The sequence below is a fragment of the Siphateles boraxobius genome, unplaced genomic scaffold, assembly GCF_051911475.1.
Source record: "Siphateles boraxobius isolate OS27281-9 unplaced genomic scaffold, OSU_SipBor_1 1, whole genome shotgun sequence".
NCBI classification, from domain to species: domain Eukaryota; kingdom Metazoa; phylum Chordata; class Actinopteri; order Cypriniformes; family Leuciscidae; genus Siphateles; species Siphateles boraxobius.
Window position 1 is genome coordinate 21,964,575 of NW_027508699.1, and position 17,147 is coordinate 21,981,721.

The window sequence follows — 17,147 nt, forward strand, 5'->3', positions numbered from 1 at the left end:
ATTTCCATTTTAGGCTGAACTATCCCCCTATACCCATTAATGAGATGTTATCACACCACTGTTCGCCAAATAGTTTTAATATTGTTATCATCAACTTGTTGGATGTTAGATCAAAATGATATCTCTCTCATTAGAAATGGTTTATGTTACTGCTGTAGACCAACTCTTGCACATTTTAGTGATTTAAGTTGTACTGTAGGTACGAAAGAGCAAATTTAATACATATAATATATGTCCAACTAATTCTTAATTTTCTCAGTTACTGAATACAACATTTGTACATTGATATCCAAATGTGTGATGAGCTCTGGCCCAGTGCGGCTCACCCATATGCATCCGTCAACTACCCATCACACTTGATTGATGACAGCTTCTTTGCTGTTTTCCTGGAATAGCATGCATTTCAGTTTCATGCACTTTAACATTCCACATTGTGATGTAATGTGTGGATGAATGCTTTTGCAGTTTATGTGGCAAATCAAATGATTATAATACAAGACAAATTGTTATTAGTAATCAGTTGTTCATTAAGGTCATAGTATACTGTACATTTTGCTTTCCTTTTTAGACCATCACTTGATTGCTTTTAAATTGTAATCTTATAGGATAAGTGTGATTATAAATATGCATGGAATATGGAAAAAATCATTTGATATTAAAGACATAAGCACAATTGAGTGATCCCAAAAATCTTACGAATGACAATACATCAGTCCTCAACATTGTAATTAACAGATTTGGTTCAGCTACAGCCTTTACTCACAGGTCCATAAAATCAGGCACATAGCCATGCAATCTCCTTACACAAACATTTATATTAGAACACATATTCAGGGTTGGCAGCGAGCAGAATCAAATCCAGGGACGAAGCATTGGGTCGAGAGGTAGGCGGCAGACAACGGGAGAAACAGGTCAGATAAGGTAAACGCAGGCAGGATACAGGGATAACGCTTATAATGTTCACTGAGGAAACGAGACTTCATACTGTTTGTGATGTGAGTGAGGCTTATATCAGGGTAGGGAACAAGATGCAGGTGCGTGAGTAATCAGTGATGACAGGTGCGTGAGTAATTAGTCCAGGAATGATGTGTGAGAAAGTCAATACTCGGGTGAGGGCGCCCTCTGGTGGCCAGAGAGGGATGTCAAGGAGTCTGAGATCGTGACACTTTCATACATATACGTAGTAGAACCCCATTTCTATGGAAGACTATTTCTGTCACATAAAAAAAAAAATAATGCTTTGGTAAATCACAGTTCTGACATAAAAAGTCAAAATGATGACAAAAAGTATTTTTGCCATAACAATGTCTTTTTATACAATTTATTCAATTGTTATTCATCTGTAGAGGTCAAACTGCAGGTCAAACAAACCTGATGAAGATTAGGATGCAGCATGCAGGAGAAGACAGTTCAACATGCTTACTTTAGCAATAAAAATGTTAAAAAATTAAACACAAATGTGATGTTTATTTAAAATCATTTTTTCTTAGTATGGTTGAAGTGGATAATCGAAGGTCAGCAGTTAATGAAGTGAGATTAAATACAATATATTTGTGTAATTTAATATATTTAATTATTGCAGATTTGCCTAATATTCTGAGATTGCATTTGCCTTGTTTAAATTGATTTTGAATAACACGGAATCTTTTTTTTTTTGTTGCAAGTGTTCACAGTGCACTTATTGCAAATGCCACTGCACTTATTCACGTCAAGATTTCTCTCAACATGGGGACAGGAGAGGCTTCGGTCAATAACTTAAAAAGTAACTCAGATATTTTGTTGTATATTTAAAAGTAATACGTTACTTTACTAGTTACTTGAAAAAATTAATCTGATTAGCTTACATAACTTACTTGTAATGCGTTACCCCCAAAACTGATTATGATTTATTCATGTCGTACAATTGGGCTTTCATGCGTATGTCTATAGAGGATTTCTACTATAGTTCACTTCCACATTTCAAACCCAGAAATGTGAAAGGCTTCATATAACTTTACCAAAGACTTAGCCTGCACATCCAGAGGAACGGCTTTGTTTTTAATGTAAGCGTCTGCTCAATTAATAAGTGTGTAGGCTAAGAGTGGAAGCTGTTATTGCAATAAAAGCAGGAACAACACATTAATCCCCTGTGCTTTGAATCCACATACTTTTGGCATATGTTTGGCAGCTACTATATAGAGCTCTGCCTAACAGTGCCAAAGGAGCACACCTCATTTACCTTGGCCAGCATCTGTCAACATGCTACAGAACTGCACGCATTTGCTGAAGTCATGCAAGAGTATAGGCTGCACTGTAGCCTACATGATTGATGGTGTTGTCCACATGTCGGTTTCTTCTCTAACTTTAGTAAATTACCTATCCAAAGGGGCCTTTAACAGGCCATTAACACACAACACTGACACAATCCATTTTGGCAGTCACACGTGCCCAAAAATCCTCTTATGCTTTGCACAAGAATGTTGTTATCTGCTTTTGAAATTAATATTAGGAAAATATAGGGATACAAATATTGTCAGGACAAAGAGCTTGGGATAAAAGGGTAAAAAAACACATCAGTTCTGACCAATTTTCAGTCTTAACTGTCATTTCACGAGTTCCTTTGCCCAAATAATCTTTAAGCTAATAAGGTTAAGCGTATTTGGCTTGCTGTCCGCAGTGGAGGGGCTCGAGGAAGCAGCTTCAACTTAGCTTCAGCTTAGATATATACCCCCGAGTGGGACTACTAATGCTTGGATGATGAGTATGTTAGAAAGATGCCTAAATTATATTGGTGGAGTTTGGGAGGTGGAGGGATGCCAAAACAGCCGATGCCAGAGCAAGGTGAGCGGCTGCTTGCATGCTCCGACAGTTAATTGGAATATTAGATGGGTTCACTCCTCCCGAAATTACGTTGTGAACTTCACTTGTGGGCAAGAAGACAAATTAATCTCAGCTAACAGGTTGTGCTGCAGTTATAAAACTAAATTCGATGGAACCTGCATGTCATATAAATGTATTACTAATGGGTCAAAAAAAGCAGGTGGTGTACAAATAAATAATGTGTAAAATGAAATCCCTTTCACATAAAATTCCTGTCGTCTAGGACAGAGCAAAGCATAAAAACCAACAAGCTGCAAATAAATTCTGATGTACAGAGACCAAAATTGATTTCAATATATATTTTATAATGTGTATATTAAATATAAGAATTATATTTAGAAGTAATGTCATGAACATGAGTAACACTTGTACAGTCTTGAATTAGAATATCCCACCAGCAGGAGGCACTAATAGACTGCAAAAAAATTCAGCTATCTGACAGCAGCAAGACTCGAGTCATTCCAATTTCCCTTCAGAATTCACTCTATTTGTACAACTTGATTAAGAGCAGGTGCAATTTAGTCACGTTATAATGTGTAAGGGATGCCTCTTCTTCAAAAAGCATGTTGATTTAATGAAAATCAGTGAGTGATCATCTATTCCCTTTGGTCAATGTGGCTCCACTATTATGTCTTTAAATGTCATTTATAATTTAGTTCAGATGCTACAGAAGTCAAAAGCTACAAGATTTGGCAAAAGAGATCAAGTATAACACCTAGACAAAGGATAAATTATTAATAATTGCTAATAATGTTCAAAGATAATTTAAAAAAGAAAGCTGTAAATGCTTCTACTCACAAGACTGTATGTAATGACAACTTGCATCAGAGGTATGAAGAAAGAAGAGTATAAATAGTGATTTTTCAAAAAAGACGTCTTTTGCAAACTAGAGTTCACAGCCCAGACGAGCAATTTCGTCTAATAGGAAGTCCACATCTTCCCTCTGGGTGGCTGGGTTGGAGAAAACACAACGGAAGAAATTCACTTTGTCTTCCAGAGGTTGATAGCCAATCATTGTGTATCCTTCCTCCATCATCTTTGTCTTGATTTTTGGAGCCACCTGTGGGAATTCATAATGTCAGCTTGTAAAACAGACAATGGGATCACTAATTGAAGACTAATGTGCCTCCTTAATTAGATTAATTAAGAAATGAAAAAGGCTTAATTTCTTGACCTACCATGTGGAGTTCTCCGTCTCGCTCAGGACCTGGAGGAATGCTTTGCACTCGTTTTGGGAGATACCAAAAGCAGACATTACTGTGTTCAGGCTGAAATAGAAATACAGAAAATATAAAATCATAAAGCGACGTCGGGAATGTGTATGTAACGGCTAGGCAGAAATTCAACTGTTGAAATCACTCAGTAATTTCAATCTTTAAAATATGCAGAAAGTTTACAGAAACATGGCACTTACTTTTCCTTTGAAGACAAGCTGAAAATCTGTCCTTCTCTTCAGCTTGTAGTAAAGATACTCTGCATTTTCTAGGCAGTGGTTGACCTGTGCTTCAAAACCCTCAGAGCCCTTTATAAGAAAAGAAAAAATGTGTTTGTTTTTTTGTGTGTCAAGGTTTAGAGCTTTTTTTGCCATTTTGTCAAATTTAAATCACAGAAAAAAAAAAATAGATTATAATTATATAAAATAAATAACAAATGTGTTTTGAATATTTTTTGGTTGTAACTGGGGTACAATTTCTACTTTTCAATTATTTGTATGAACTCTTGTCGAAATGCTGGCCAGTTGAGATATTCATTGAAATTTAGGACACAGTTTCAGCCTTTCTTCTACTTTAAACATCTATGTCCCTACGAGTCCGCGACAGACTAAAGGAGTCTCTCATACTGGTGCGGACCTCAGTACTTCATCTTCGCTTGCCTGATCGGAGCTGCCTTCTGCTGTGTCCCAGAGCCCGGTTAATATGTTGCGTTATTTAATGCATGTTCAGTAAACAATAAGGCTTTGCTTTTATATCGGACATATCTCTGATAGAGAACTGGACTTGCTGTTATTAACCAAAACACGGCACAAAAAAAACGATAGACTTCTTTTTATCCGGAGGGCTATAGGCCGTTTGATCTCCCCTGACTGGGGGAATAATTTTTCATCCTTGAATAATAGAACTTTCTGTCTTTGCGGAGGGGTGCTCATCCTCCAAATCAGTTTTGACTTGTGGTGTTCCCCAAGGATCTATCCTTGGTCCCATTTTCTTTTCTTTATATATGCTCCCATTTGGGTCCATTTTTAATAAACACAGAGTGTCATTTCATTGTTATGCTGACGACACATTCAAATTTATCTGCCTTTTAAGCAAAATGACGACCAGAGTTTGAGTGCTTTAACAGCGTGTCAGTAAGATATTAAAGCTTGGATGTCCCTACATTTTTTAAATCTAAATGAGGCAATTATGCCCTGTCAAAAATTTGGGTGGTGTTTTCAAATTCTGCTTTGACTTTTCATAAGCAGGTAAATGCAGTAGTTAAATCAAGTTTTTTTCAGCTAAGACTCTTTGCTAAGGTTAAGAGTTTTTAAAAGTTGGTAGGTTTGAGAGGGTTATACATGCTTACATTACATCTAATCTTGGCTAGACTTCTGCAACTCAATCTATATAGGTATTAGACAATCTTATGAATCGCTTACAAACAGTCCAAAACGCAGCTGCTAGACTTCTGTCCGACACTCGTAAATACAAACATATCACCCCTGCCTTACTCTATTTGCACTGGCTGCCAGTCTTGTTTTAGAATGTAAAAAATTTTACTCTTTTTTTTAGGTTTTAAATGGTCTGGCACCCTCTTATCTTTCTGACCTTTTGAGTATAAACACTCAAGCTAGATGTTTTAGGTCATCGAATCAGACATATTCAATGGTCCCTAGATTGTAGCCGGCCCTAAACTGTGGAAGAGCCTACTTTTTAAAACAAAATAAAAAACCTGTCTCTCTGAGAAGACTTATAGACGAATCCGGCGAAACTACCGGAAGTAAGCGGGCGCCATAACTGAGCTGTTGCTGGGTAGCGAAAAACATGAATTTGTTTATTTGATGTCATTCATTTATTTATTGTTGCCAAATGGACAGATCTTTTTATAGTTTCCTCGTTAGCTAACGTTAGCCTAGCTAGCTTGCCAAGCTATTTCCATAAATAATCTGTAAGATCGTTTATACCTTCATCTGTGACTGGAGGCCACTCTAACATCATCAACCCAACAAGTCATTCTGCCTGGCATCTGGTGATCCTTTTTAATGTGGAATTGCCTCTTCCTAGTACATCATCTTCATACATTGTTAATTTCCTTAAATGGAAATCAATTAATCAGACTGATTTCGTCAGCTCCTCTTGAAGACAAGATTTTACAGTTGAATAATGTTCTAGCCTCTAATTTCCCTTGTTACTCTGGCGCATCTTTCTCTGATTTTCCTCAAATTGACAAATTGAGTTGCGGAGTAGGAAGGTATCACGTATGAAAGCCAGCCAAAAAAGCATAATGTTGATTTGGACAGTTTAAACAATTATCAATATTTCAAATCTTCCTTTTCTGGCAAAAAAAAATTAGAACGTGTTGTGGCTTTGCAGCTGCACAAACATCTCACTGCTAATAATCTCTTTGAGGCCCTTGAGTTTGTTTTTCGAAAACTTTATAGTACAGAAACAGCTTTGGTCAAGGTCAGCAATGATCTGTCAATATAGCTTCAGATTTTGGTTCTCTCTCCATCCTTATTCTTCTTGATCTAAGTACCACTTTTGATAGTGTCAGTCACAACTTTTTACTCAAACGTCTATGGTTTTTCTGAGTCTGTTTTAACCTGGTTAAGATCTTATCTCTATGACCACCAGTTTATTTTTATGTTTTTTTTTTTAGTTTATTTTGAGTGGTTTCAGGTCTGAGATTGGACCAGTCCCTACTGGTGTTCCCCAGGGTTTAACTTTAAGCCTCGTCTAACTTTTTTAGCATTTATATATTTCCTCTTGGATTTTTGGACATGGACTTTTACGCAGACAATTCTCAAATTTATTTCCATTTTAAGCCTGGTCAAAATGTGGATGTTTCTTTTCTCTACACTGCATTTCTGAGATAAAAATAAGGATTGACCCAAAATTCAGTGTCTTTAATAGTGATAAGACTGAGGTTATGCTCATTAGCTCCCCTCATCAGCTTCGTAAAGCTTGTTTACTAATTTTAAACATGGATGGCTGTTTTGTAGTTTCAACTAAATAAAAAATTAGGAGTTATACTTGACTCTAGTTTTTCTTTTGATCCACATGTGCAATATACTGTTAAGACTTCCTTTTAAATATTGCTAGACTAAGCCCTATGTCATCCTTTCTTTCCTGTGATAGAAAGGCTTATCAATAGTTTTGTTTTTTTCTCACATTGACTACTGCAATGCACTTCTGGCTGGGGTCCCTAAAACCACACTTAACAAATTGCAATGTGTGCAAAATTCAGCAGCTAGGATCCTGACTGGAGTCAGGACAAATGAGCACATCACTCCAGCTTTCTCCAAAGTCCTTGAACTGGCTCCCGGTCAGGTTCTGTGTTGATTTTAAAGCCCTTATGCTTACATATAAGGCTCCGCGTCTCCCTCAGTGCCTGTCTGCGCTTTAAACTTTTTATACTCCTAAGCGTCATTTGCGCTCCTCCCAAACTGGTCTTTTGGCTATCCCACAGACAAGTGTGATCTGTAGGGGACAGGGCTTTCACATCCTTTGCTCCTAGACTCTGGAATGAACTCCCTTCTCATTTTAGAGATGCACAGAATTTATGCTTTTTTAAAATCTTATCTAAAAACACTTTTTTTTTGCTTAGCTTGTAGTTGATTGTTTTTTTAAACTTTTTTTGTATTCCAGTTTTTTGTTGTTGTTGTATTTGTCTGTTTTATTGTGTAAAGTGCCTTGAGAAGCTGCTTTAAAGGCACTTTATAAAATCAAGTTTATTATTATTTCAAATCATCTTTTAACTAAATCATTTTTTATTTTTTGTAAGGAAGTAAAGCACCTTTCTGAATACACATTGTTATTTTAAGTGTCATTTATTTTAAAGCTGCCATAAACGTACCTTCGCCTTCCACATTAGCCACAGTTTAAAGATGTCCACATGCCGTCCACACTGAATGCTTTTGTCCCCGGTGTCATAGGTCACGTCATAGGACTTGTCAGGTTGGAAGAGATACTCAGCACAGAGTTGATTACACTCCTGCAGGAGGCCCTGAGAACAACACATGACCTTTATATACCCTTGGTTGTCAAGACCTCCTCAAGCATCAAGTGTGGTGATAATGGATGATGTAACTGGTTTGTCCTGAGCAGTGAAGCGACCCTCTGTGCTTGACAAGGACTCCAAGAAAAAAAGTTACGAAAATTCTTAAGATAAAATCTAAATCTCTTGAAAAAGTCTTAAGAATTTCTCAAATATTTCCTAAACAAATGACAGGCTTTGGTGTTATTTGATTGAAAGATGGGTATTGCTCAAGGCTTTCTGACTGAAAAACAACTCAAAGCCCGCCTTTTTGCACTTGTCCACATACCTTGTACTAGTACTGGGTAACACTTTAGAATACTGCTCCTTCATTAATAAATTACTACACAGGAACAAATGAGTAACCCACTATTAACATTCTAGTAACTACTATAAACTAACAAGAAACTCTGAATATTGACTGAAGGTGTAAGTTTTTGAGGTTTTTGTAAGGTTTTGGATAGTAATGACAAGTGTTACTACATCTTTCTAGAGGAACTACTAATTATTTGGATCAATATTCTAAAGTGAAGATCGTGGGAAAACACTAGTAATTACTAAAGTGTGACTTCAGTCAATATTTATTATGTTTTTCACTTTAGAATACTGATCCAAATAATTAGTAGTTCATTTAGAAGGCTGTAGTAACACTTATCATTACTAGTGGGTTACTGCTACCTTTTATTATAAATGACGCATTATTCATGTTAACAATGAACCTGTATTTAGTAGTTCTCTGGGATGTATGAAAAAAATAGTTACTGATTAGCTAATATGAACTACCTCATTCAACTTGTTAGTTAATAGAATTTACTGGAATGTTAATAGTGCGTTACTCATTTGTTCCTGTGTAGTTATTCATTAATGAAGGAACAGTAAAGTGTTACCATATGTAGCTTAATTCTTAATGCTTAATCTTTGAAACAACCCCAAAAATGCATTAAACATCTAAACTTTGGGGATTTAAGAAAGGTCGGAGGTTATCCTAACTTTAAGACGTCATTCAGCTACGGCTCGTCTGTATGGGAATATTCATCCAAAACATTGACCTCAAGCTGAATCAATAATAAATTGTAAATGTGTTCAGCATTCTGCAACAAATATTTATGAGATTTTCTGGAATATTTTAAGTCTTAAAGTGAACAGGATATATTAAAATTTAGCGTATGGCTTCGGCAATGATAAGCGGGGCAACGGGTGCCAGAGTCCTCCCCAGTTCTACTGCGCCTCACAGTTTACCCTATGTAAATCTGTGGTGAAAAATGGAACTGCAGCCCAGCAGATATCAGACTGCTTATTTTCACCTTAGCTTGCATAAACCCCGCTCCAGACCAAGACAATATTAATCCGCTTCAGCAATGTGTATATTAGTCTGCATCAGGTCAGTAAATTGGCATGTTTGTTTTTCCTATGTGGACTAGCATATCAAATTAATGAAAGTATAAATCCTTTAGTTTAAACATAGCCTACTCGTGTGAAAAGCCTTTATATAGTACTGTTGTGTTTGTTTTATGCTGGTTATGAGAAAATAAATTACTTTCTTTTCCTCACTGGAATTCCTCCACAACTTGCTACATTAAGGAAATTCTATGCGTATGTCGTGTAAAGCTTGTCAATAAATATTTAGTTACCTAAAACTGACACTGAACCATAAAAAAATAAATAATTATCACTTCAAATTATATAAACTTTAACTGAAATAAAATATAAAAAACTTAAACTTATTTATTTTATTTCAGTTGAATACCAAGGCAACAATTTTCATTTTAATTTAGTTTAACTTGATGTACTAAAATGACTACAACTAAAATTGAATTAAATAATTAATACAAATTATAGACATATTAAAAAAAACTATTTAAAAACTGACAAAAACAAAATTAAAATGATTACAGAAAAAATATAAACACTGATACAATAAAATACTAATAAAAACTATAATAGTATCTCAATGATACAAAATCAACACTGGTGAAAATGACCTTACACCTGCTGTTATATGCATTTATGTTATGCAGCTTCTTCAGAGCAGTAATACATATAAAAATCTATGGATTTCATATCTCTTTATCTTATAGGCCTTTATTTATTTATTTAAGCTTAACATCATAGATTAAACTGTCCATCTCAGCTCACCTTTCTCTTCACTAGAATGGCTGAGCATTGCAATGGGACGCCCATCATCTTGTGTGGGTTCCAGGTCACAGAATGGGCTCTGGTTGAAAGCATTTGAATAGCATGATGATGTTAGATGTTAAAAAAAAAATCCATCAATTTAAAGTACATATTTAAAATATAAAATTATTTTTGAAACAGAGGTGAAAGTGGAGGAGGAATCCATTAGACTGAAACTTTTATCAGTTTGATGTACGCTAGAAGCAATCCTGTAATTGCGGGTTCTGACCAACCATCAGTAAAAAAGAAAGAAAAGTAAGATCTTTTTAAGCACACGGGGGTTATATGCTTTAATACAGTCTCAGAGTAATGTCGATGTGCTTTCACCACACTCCTTTTGCAGCTAAAATTGTTGAGAAATTACTTGAATTACCCTGCAGAGCACCAAACGGAATGGCAAAGAAGGCGGCACTTTGTGTTGATTAAAATGAAACAGAGGGATGTTGAAGAAGTGTCCAGAGAATCGACTGCTGACATTTAAGGTAGATGGAGGAGCCCATGCTTGCATTAGTCAGTAAGATTTAAAAGATAGAGATTTCAACTCATTGATAAACAGGTAAAGTGTCTACAGGAACCTGAATGGGTAAACACTAAAATGTATTTTTACATTTAGCACATTAGCAGAGGCTTTAATCAAAAGCAATTTGTGCTGCACTCAAGGTATACATTTGGCCACCAATTTTTCTGGCGAATCAAACCAATGACCTTGGAGATTCTAGTGCTACTGAGCAACAGGAACACATTATACAATTAAAATGATTGATTTAGATTACCTTTCAATTCCTTGCATTTTCACACGATGTTTGTTTGACAGAAGCAAGCCTCCACCCCAGGCAGCCTAAATGAAGTGAGAACATTAAAGCACTGCATAATTTAATCAAATGTACTTAATAATAATAATAATAAAACATTTTACATCCACATGCATCCATAGGCCTTGAAGCTCACAAATGTCTGCTATTTCATTCAGAGGGTCAAATGCTCCGTAGACTGTGGTTCCTGCAGTTGCATTGACATAGAATGGGACCAGACCCTACGGACAGCATACAAGGATTTTTGAAGACATATACACAATCATTCAATGTTTATGGTATGGCGTACTGCAGAACCCAAACGAGTATGTGTGATGTTGATATGAATATCAGCACATTTGCATGTAGTTCACAGGTCAGATGCGTAGCTATTGGGGCCTTGAATATATATATATATATGTTTTTATCTTGTTTTCTGTTAGTGATGCAACTATATCACAGTAACCTAGTTACTACTAATTGCAACATGAAGAGACACATTCATATTGTTTCTAAGTCCTCACTGAAGGACTATAAAATATGATAAATAGTGATTTTATAAGTTTAGCAGAGAAGAAGGTCTGAATTGTTTAAGCTTAACTTTTTAATGTTAATGTTCGATTTTAGATTCCAGCCTATTTTGGGCAAATTCAACATGCAACAAACATATAATTTAACTGGGATAACCACATCTTACATCACTAAAATGGACCATGTCACAAGCTAATATCTAGTAGGCTACTACAGCTCGACTGTGAAATATTACATCCTATAAGACGTTGATTTTGAGTAATTGCATTTTAGACAATATGGCCAGTCATGTTTTATGGATGTGTAATGTATAAATGGCAGGGACCGAAAACAAACTTGTATATTATTAAATATGTAGCTCAATATCAGCTCATTTGACCAACCTTAGACTTTGCTGCATCAATGCTGGAGTTCAGTTCTGATGAGATCATCTTCCCCCTAACAGTGACACCAGCACGTTTTATTCATTTTGCTAGGGCACACTGCAAATTATGAACTTATGATTCCGTCCACCAATCATACCTTTCATCACATCTGACAACTATAACGTTTTCAGAGCCGATGCCGAGAACTGCTGCAGACTTCTTGATTGAATAATGACTCTAATAAGGAAAGCGGATGTTAAACATGCACAGGCAAACAGCTAACATGATCTGACCTTTTGGTTTACCATAACAAGACATGAAATATTTGAATTAACGGCAGTCTATCAGGACTTAAAACACTGCTGTGACACGTAACGTCTGACCTCCCAATCAGTGGGTCAGGAGGTAATAGCTGAAATGTGTTGTGCTATGCGTTTCATTGAGTAAGTGGAACTGTCACAGCACGCCTGGTGAGAGTGTAGGTAACAATAATGAGATCATGTACGTGCGCGGAGGTGAACAGCGCCAGGCGAGGTATCGCAGACATCCCATGGGTCTTCACTGCCGGAAAGAGATGAAACCTAGCCAACAACACACTGTACAGATTGGACATGGTGCCTCCTGCAGAGAAAGCCATTAGCTGTTTAATGAAACACTAATGATTGAATAGTTCCAATTTTCATTTTTCAAAGCGCAATATTAATGCTTCATGTATTTTTGTGCTTTCAGCTTGTTACCAGGACAAAAGATGCCATCTCCATCTTCATCTTGCCATCCAATAATTGTATGCATTTTTCTCAGAACTACCTCCTCCATTAGTATAAAAACTGGGGATATTTCATAAGTGAACCTGTAAGCAGAGAAGAACTCAGACTCATACATGTCCTGATGAACTGCAGAAGAAATAGAGGAGAGTGGGAACTGTAAAATGAAAATAGAAATTCACTTTTTAAATACAGTACATCTCAATGATCCTTACGAACAACTTGTTTACGTATGTAGTTTTTAAAATCAAAATGTCATAAATGCCATGACTTCTCCAATCATTTAGTCCACTTAAAACTCACCCCTTTCTTACAATATACTGCTGTCACGATTATGCTATATTCTGAAACTTTCAGGTCGTTTTCTGTCCTCAGGTGTGTTTGCCTGTCTGTTTCCCGCCACTAATCTGTTACCATGGACACTGATCACCTTCCTCACAGCTGCTTGTCATTTGTAACCATCATCACTGTGTATTTATGTTTCTGCCTGTATTCGGTTCATTGCCCGGTTTTGTTCGTGTTTGCACGCTGTCGCACATGTTCGCCTGTTCCTGTTTTTCATTTATTAAAGAAAGTGTTTGAATCTATGTTCATCTTCTGTCTTCCCTGAACCAACCCGTGACAACTGCAAGATGACATATAGATCTCAACAACCAATGATACCAAGTCCTCTACAGTTATTTCTTTTTCAATAATTCATTTCACTGGGATGTTGTGACGGATACGTCACAATACGAAATAAATGATCTGTCATACTTTTCTTAAATGCCGACATTGATATACATATATAATTTCCCATAATTATACCATTCAAACATTTTTAAAGAAGTCTCTTATCAAACCAAGAGACTTTGATAATCAAATCTATTATCAAAAATACAATAAAAAAGTGGTGAAAATTGTACATAACCGTTTTATATTTTAATATATTTTAAAATGCAATTTATTCCAGTGATGGCACAGCTGAATTTTATATTCCATATATACCCCAAACGTTTGAACAGTAGTGTATCTCTAAACTGTGTAAATGAATGTTAAATACAAACATTTCATACCTATACCTAATTTCTAAATTTCAAAGTGTTCCTACATTTATTTTCTCTTTTTATAAATAAAATGTGAATGTTAAAGAAATGAAACTTAATGAATGAGTCTCACATGTTTGTATTTGCTGTGGACGTCAACCATTCTCCTGCTAGACCAATAATGTCAAGTCCGGTTGACAGCTGGTTGAAAAATCTCGGATGGCCTGACAACATTAAAGAACAACATTAACAAAAGCTTCCACAAAACACAACTGTGTTATTTTGCTTGTTCTTACCTGTTTTAACTCCATATTTCAGTGTATCTCTGCAGTCCACCAATAGCTGCTCCAGATTATCCGGCTGGTCAGGGAGCTCCAGGCTGAATCCCTCCAGACCTTCCTTAAGCTGGTGAGGATGGTGAAAATCTACAACTTTGGAGCTGCGTTTCAGGGATTTAGTGATGTAGGCCAGCAAGATGTTTACCAGCTCCTGCAGGAAGTGCTTGGTTGCTTCCTCTCCCTCTTCAGCAGGGAGTAGATCTGAGCAAACACAAAATACACGTCATTTTCACAAACTATTTGTGCTTCAGGTAAAATGGAGTTGAAAACAGCTGCAGGACATTAACAAGTTGGGCTGTCAATCAATATATGGAGGTATTTACATTCTACCAGCAATGTACATTCTACAGAAGCTTGTATCCAGAGCAGTTGCAACACAGTTCTGTGGTTTAATTTGCATTTTACATTTGAAAATGTAAACACATAAAAGCGCTCTGATTGGAAATAATTTGAATGCACTCAACTGGATAAAAATATTTACTTTGTTGAAGTAATTGCAGCATAATTCAAAATGAATCTTTTGAAAACTCACATTAAATTAATATTTACATTTTTTTCATGTGGCTAACGCTTTTAACAGCTTAGAGTGAAAGTTATATATTATATCATTTCGTTCCATTGTAACAATATTTGAATAGATAATTGAATGTCATATCACATAGAACGAACTGCGATTTGCACTTGCTTTGAACAAGTTTGAACTTGTTTCAGTTCATACATTCTTTACATTTGGTATTAAACTGAACAGAGCAAAATATTCCACGATGATGGGCTATATTCCTTTTCAAAAAATGTTTCTAGTCCCATTGTTGTAATGCAAGGGGAAGCTCAGACATTTCACCACCCTTTCATCTGAGTGTTTGTTGTACCTTTGCTGTGGATGCAGCTGAAGTCATGGGCTGCGTTCCCACTATCATATTTCAGGGCGTCATCAGCGTTTCCTAAAGAACCTGTGTCCTGTTTGCTCTTGTCGAAATGCTGTTTATCAGCTTGTGTGAACTCCATAATGTTTCCAAGAGACCTGCACAAACATCAGCAAACCATTTCAAACACCCACATTATTATTTATTCATGTTGAATTAGTTTTTAGATTTATATTTCAGTTTAAGTAATATTGTTTTTTGCCAATTTTTCATATTATTATTATTATTTCTAATTTTATATAGCTTTATTTTATTTTCATTTCAGTTTTAGTCACTTCAGTTAATGAAATTCAACTTATTTTATTTCAGTAAACTGAGAAGGCAACATTTCTACATTCCTAATATTTAGTTTATCTCAGCTTTATTTCAATAAATGAAAATGATTTTGAATAGTTTTCGTTTCATTTAACAATAACAACACTGACAAACAAAACTTCAGAAATGTCATGATACCACTGATAACAGCACAGTGAACAACCACTTATTTGAACACCAATCACTGATTATGATACTATGATATAGTCACTGCAGATTCAGATATAGAACAGTATGATGAAATTAAAAGCACTGAATGGCATTGTAAGTTTGTAACATATAACAATGAATAATAAGTCAATGTAGTTTACCTTCTCATTGAGGAATCCACTGTTGTTGACTGTACTATCTAGAGTCATGTGCCAAATGGCTGAAAGTTAAAAAAAGCTCCAGCTTCCACCCCAGTGTTGAAAATCAACTAACCTTCAGTAAAACTAGGTGTGGTCATAGTGCACGGCTTTCTATCCCAATGAAAGCAATGCTATTACATAAGGATGAAAACGACATCAACTTTCAGACTCTCTCTCTTCTTTTGTTAATTGATATGAATGTGTTCATTCTCTGCACTGGCTCGACACAGACAGATGCTCAAGCATGAACATGAAAAAAATCAAGCGCAGCTTCAGTTCTGGCAGGTGAAGCTCGCATCAGCTGACTCCCAGCTGATCCACGTCTACCTACTGTATAAGAAAATGACGCCCATCACAACATTCATATATAAACTCCTTCAGTATTATAAACATCTATTGCGTTTCTCAGGTGCCAATTATCCTCCTCCATCCCAAGCTCCTCCTCTCATCCAGTCAGGATTTTGCATTCTGATTCCCCTTTGAATCAGACTAAATTCTCGAAATAAGTTATGTTGTACATTCAAATATTGAATGAATGATATCTGCAATACATTCATGTTGGTTCTGTTCTGTTTACCCTATTGCTGCTCTCCCTGCTCTTATCCATGCTAGGCTTCATGGATGCGCATGGAGTTCTTGCACAGAACAGAACTATACCGTTTCCTTTTTATAAAAATTGTCAGAGAGGCTTCTATCTAAAACTCAATTCTCACTGACAAATAGGTATTTATAAAGCACCATTAAATTAATTGAATAGTGTATATACCTTTTAAAACGTATCACAGTATTGAAGGAACATGTAAAACCTCTTCAGATTTGTTTTGTCTGACTCATATCTCTTATTTAATTTGGTCTATACAGTATGTCTACATTTTTTTATTATTTTCTTTTTATGTATAAAAAGACGGTAACTTAGCCTTTCAGCAAGAGCAGGCCATGCAGAGCTCGGTCTTTTTTAAATGGTAGGCAAAGTGAATAGAGGCAATAGCGAGAAATTATAAAGGCTTGTTTTTATTTTCATGGCTTTTAATCAAGCTCACCATGTTGCTTCCATCAGTCTCGTTAGTTAATTCTATGTTTAGTCCTTGAACATTTCCTTGCCTGGAACAGATGCAGCCATGGTAACTTCACTGAATGAAATTGTCCCTTTGTACATCAATCTGTATGAAGATTTCATGTATAGGTAAAACGCTGGCTAATGGTCAGCTGTTTTTTTAGAGAGCGAAGTCAGCGAACAAAGTAGTTTTAGTGTAATTGCTTCATTTTGATCACTTATTAGGCCCTATTCCCAAATAAGAGGTTATTGCCATTTTTGTTATGTGTGATGCTCATGATAGATAGATAGATAGATAGATAGATAGATAGATAGATAGATAGATGTTATCTGCGCGGCTTAAAGGACCAGTGAAGACAGCGCCACCCAATGGGCAGAGCGGCGCAGTCACAAACTAATCTCACCAAGTAGCATCTACCTGCAAT

At 36.0% G+C, this 17,147-nt stretch overlaps 1 protein-coding gene across 2 annotated transcripts; it reads right to left on the reverse strand.

Moving 5' to 3' along the window:
* Positions 1-3,143: 3,143 nt before the first annotated feature.
* On the reverse strand, positions 3,144-15,803 carry gad3 (glutamate decarboxylase 3). Of its 2 annotated transcripts, none has more exons than XM_077229009.1 (15): positions 15,630-15,803; positions 14,950-15,101; positions 14,039-14,281; positions 13,876-13,966; positions 12,691-12,803; positions 12,459-12,574; positions 12,111-12,190; positions 11,972-12,026; positions 11,183-11,299; positions 11,040-11,104; positions 10,228-10,306; positions 7,912-8,061; positions 4,274-4,381; positions 4,038-4,127; positions 3,144-3,919 (listed from the first exon to the last, which is right to left on the reverse strand). In XM_077229009.1, the coding sequence occupies exons 1-15, from the start codon at positions 15,635-15,637 to the stop codon at positions 3,746-3,748; spliced, it is 1,641 nt and encodes a 546-aa protein (XP_077085124.1). In that variant the 5' UTR covers positions 15,638-15,803; the 3' UTR covers positions 3,144-3,745. The 2 variants fall into 2 exon arrangements, with proteins under 2 accessions (XP_077085124.1, XP_077085132.1); XM_077229017.1 differs by having other exon boundaries at positions 14,950-15,088; positions 15,625-15,800.
* Positions 15,804-17,147: the final 1,344 nt, after the last annotated feature.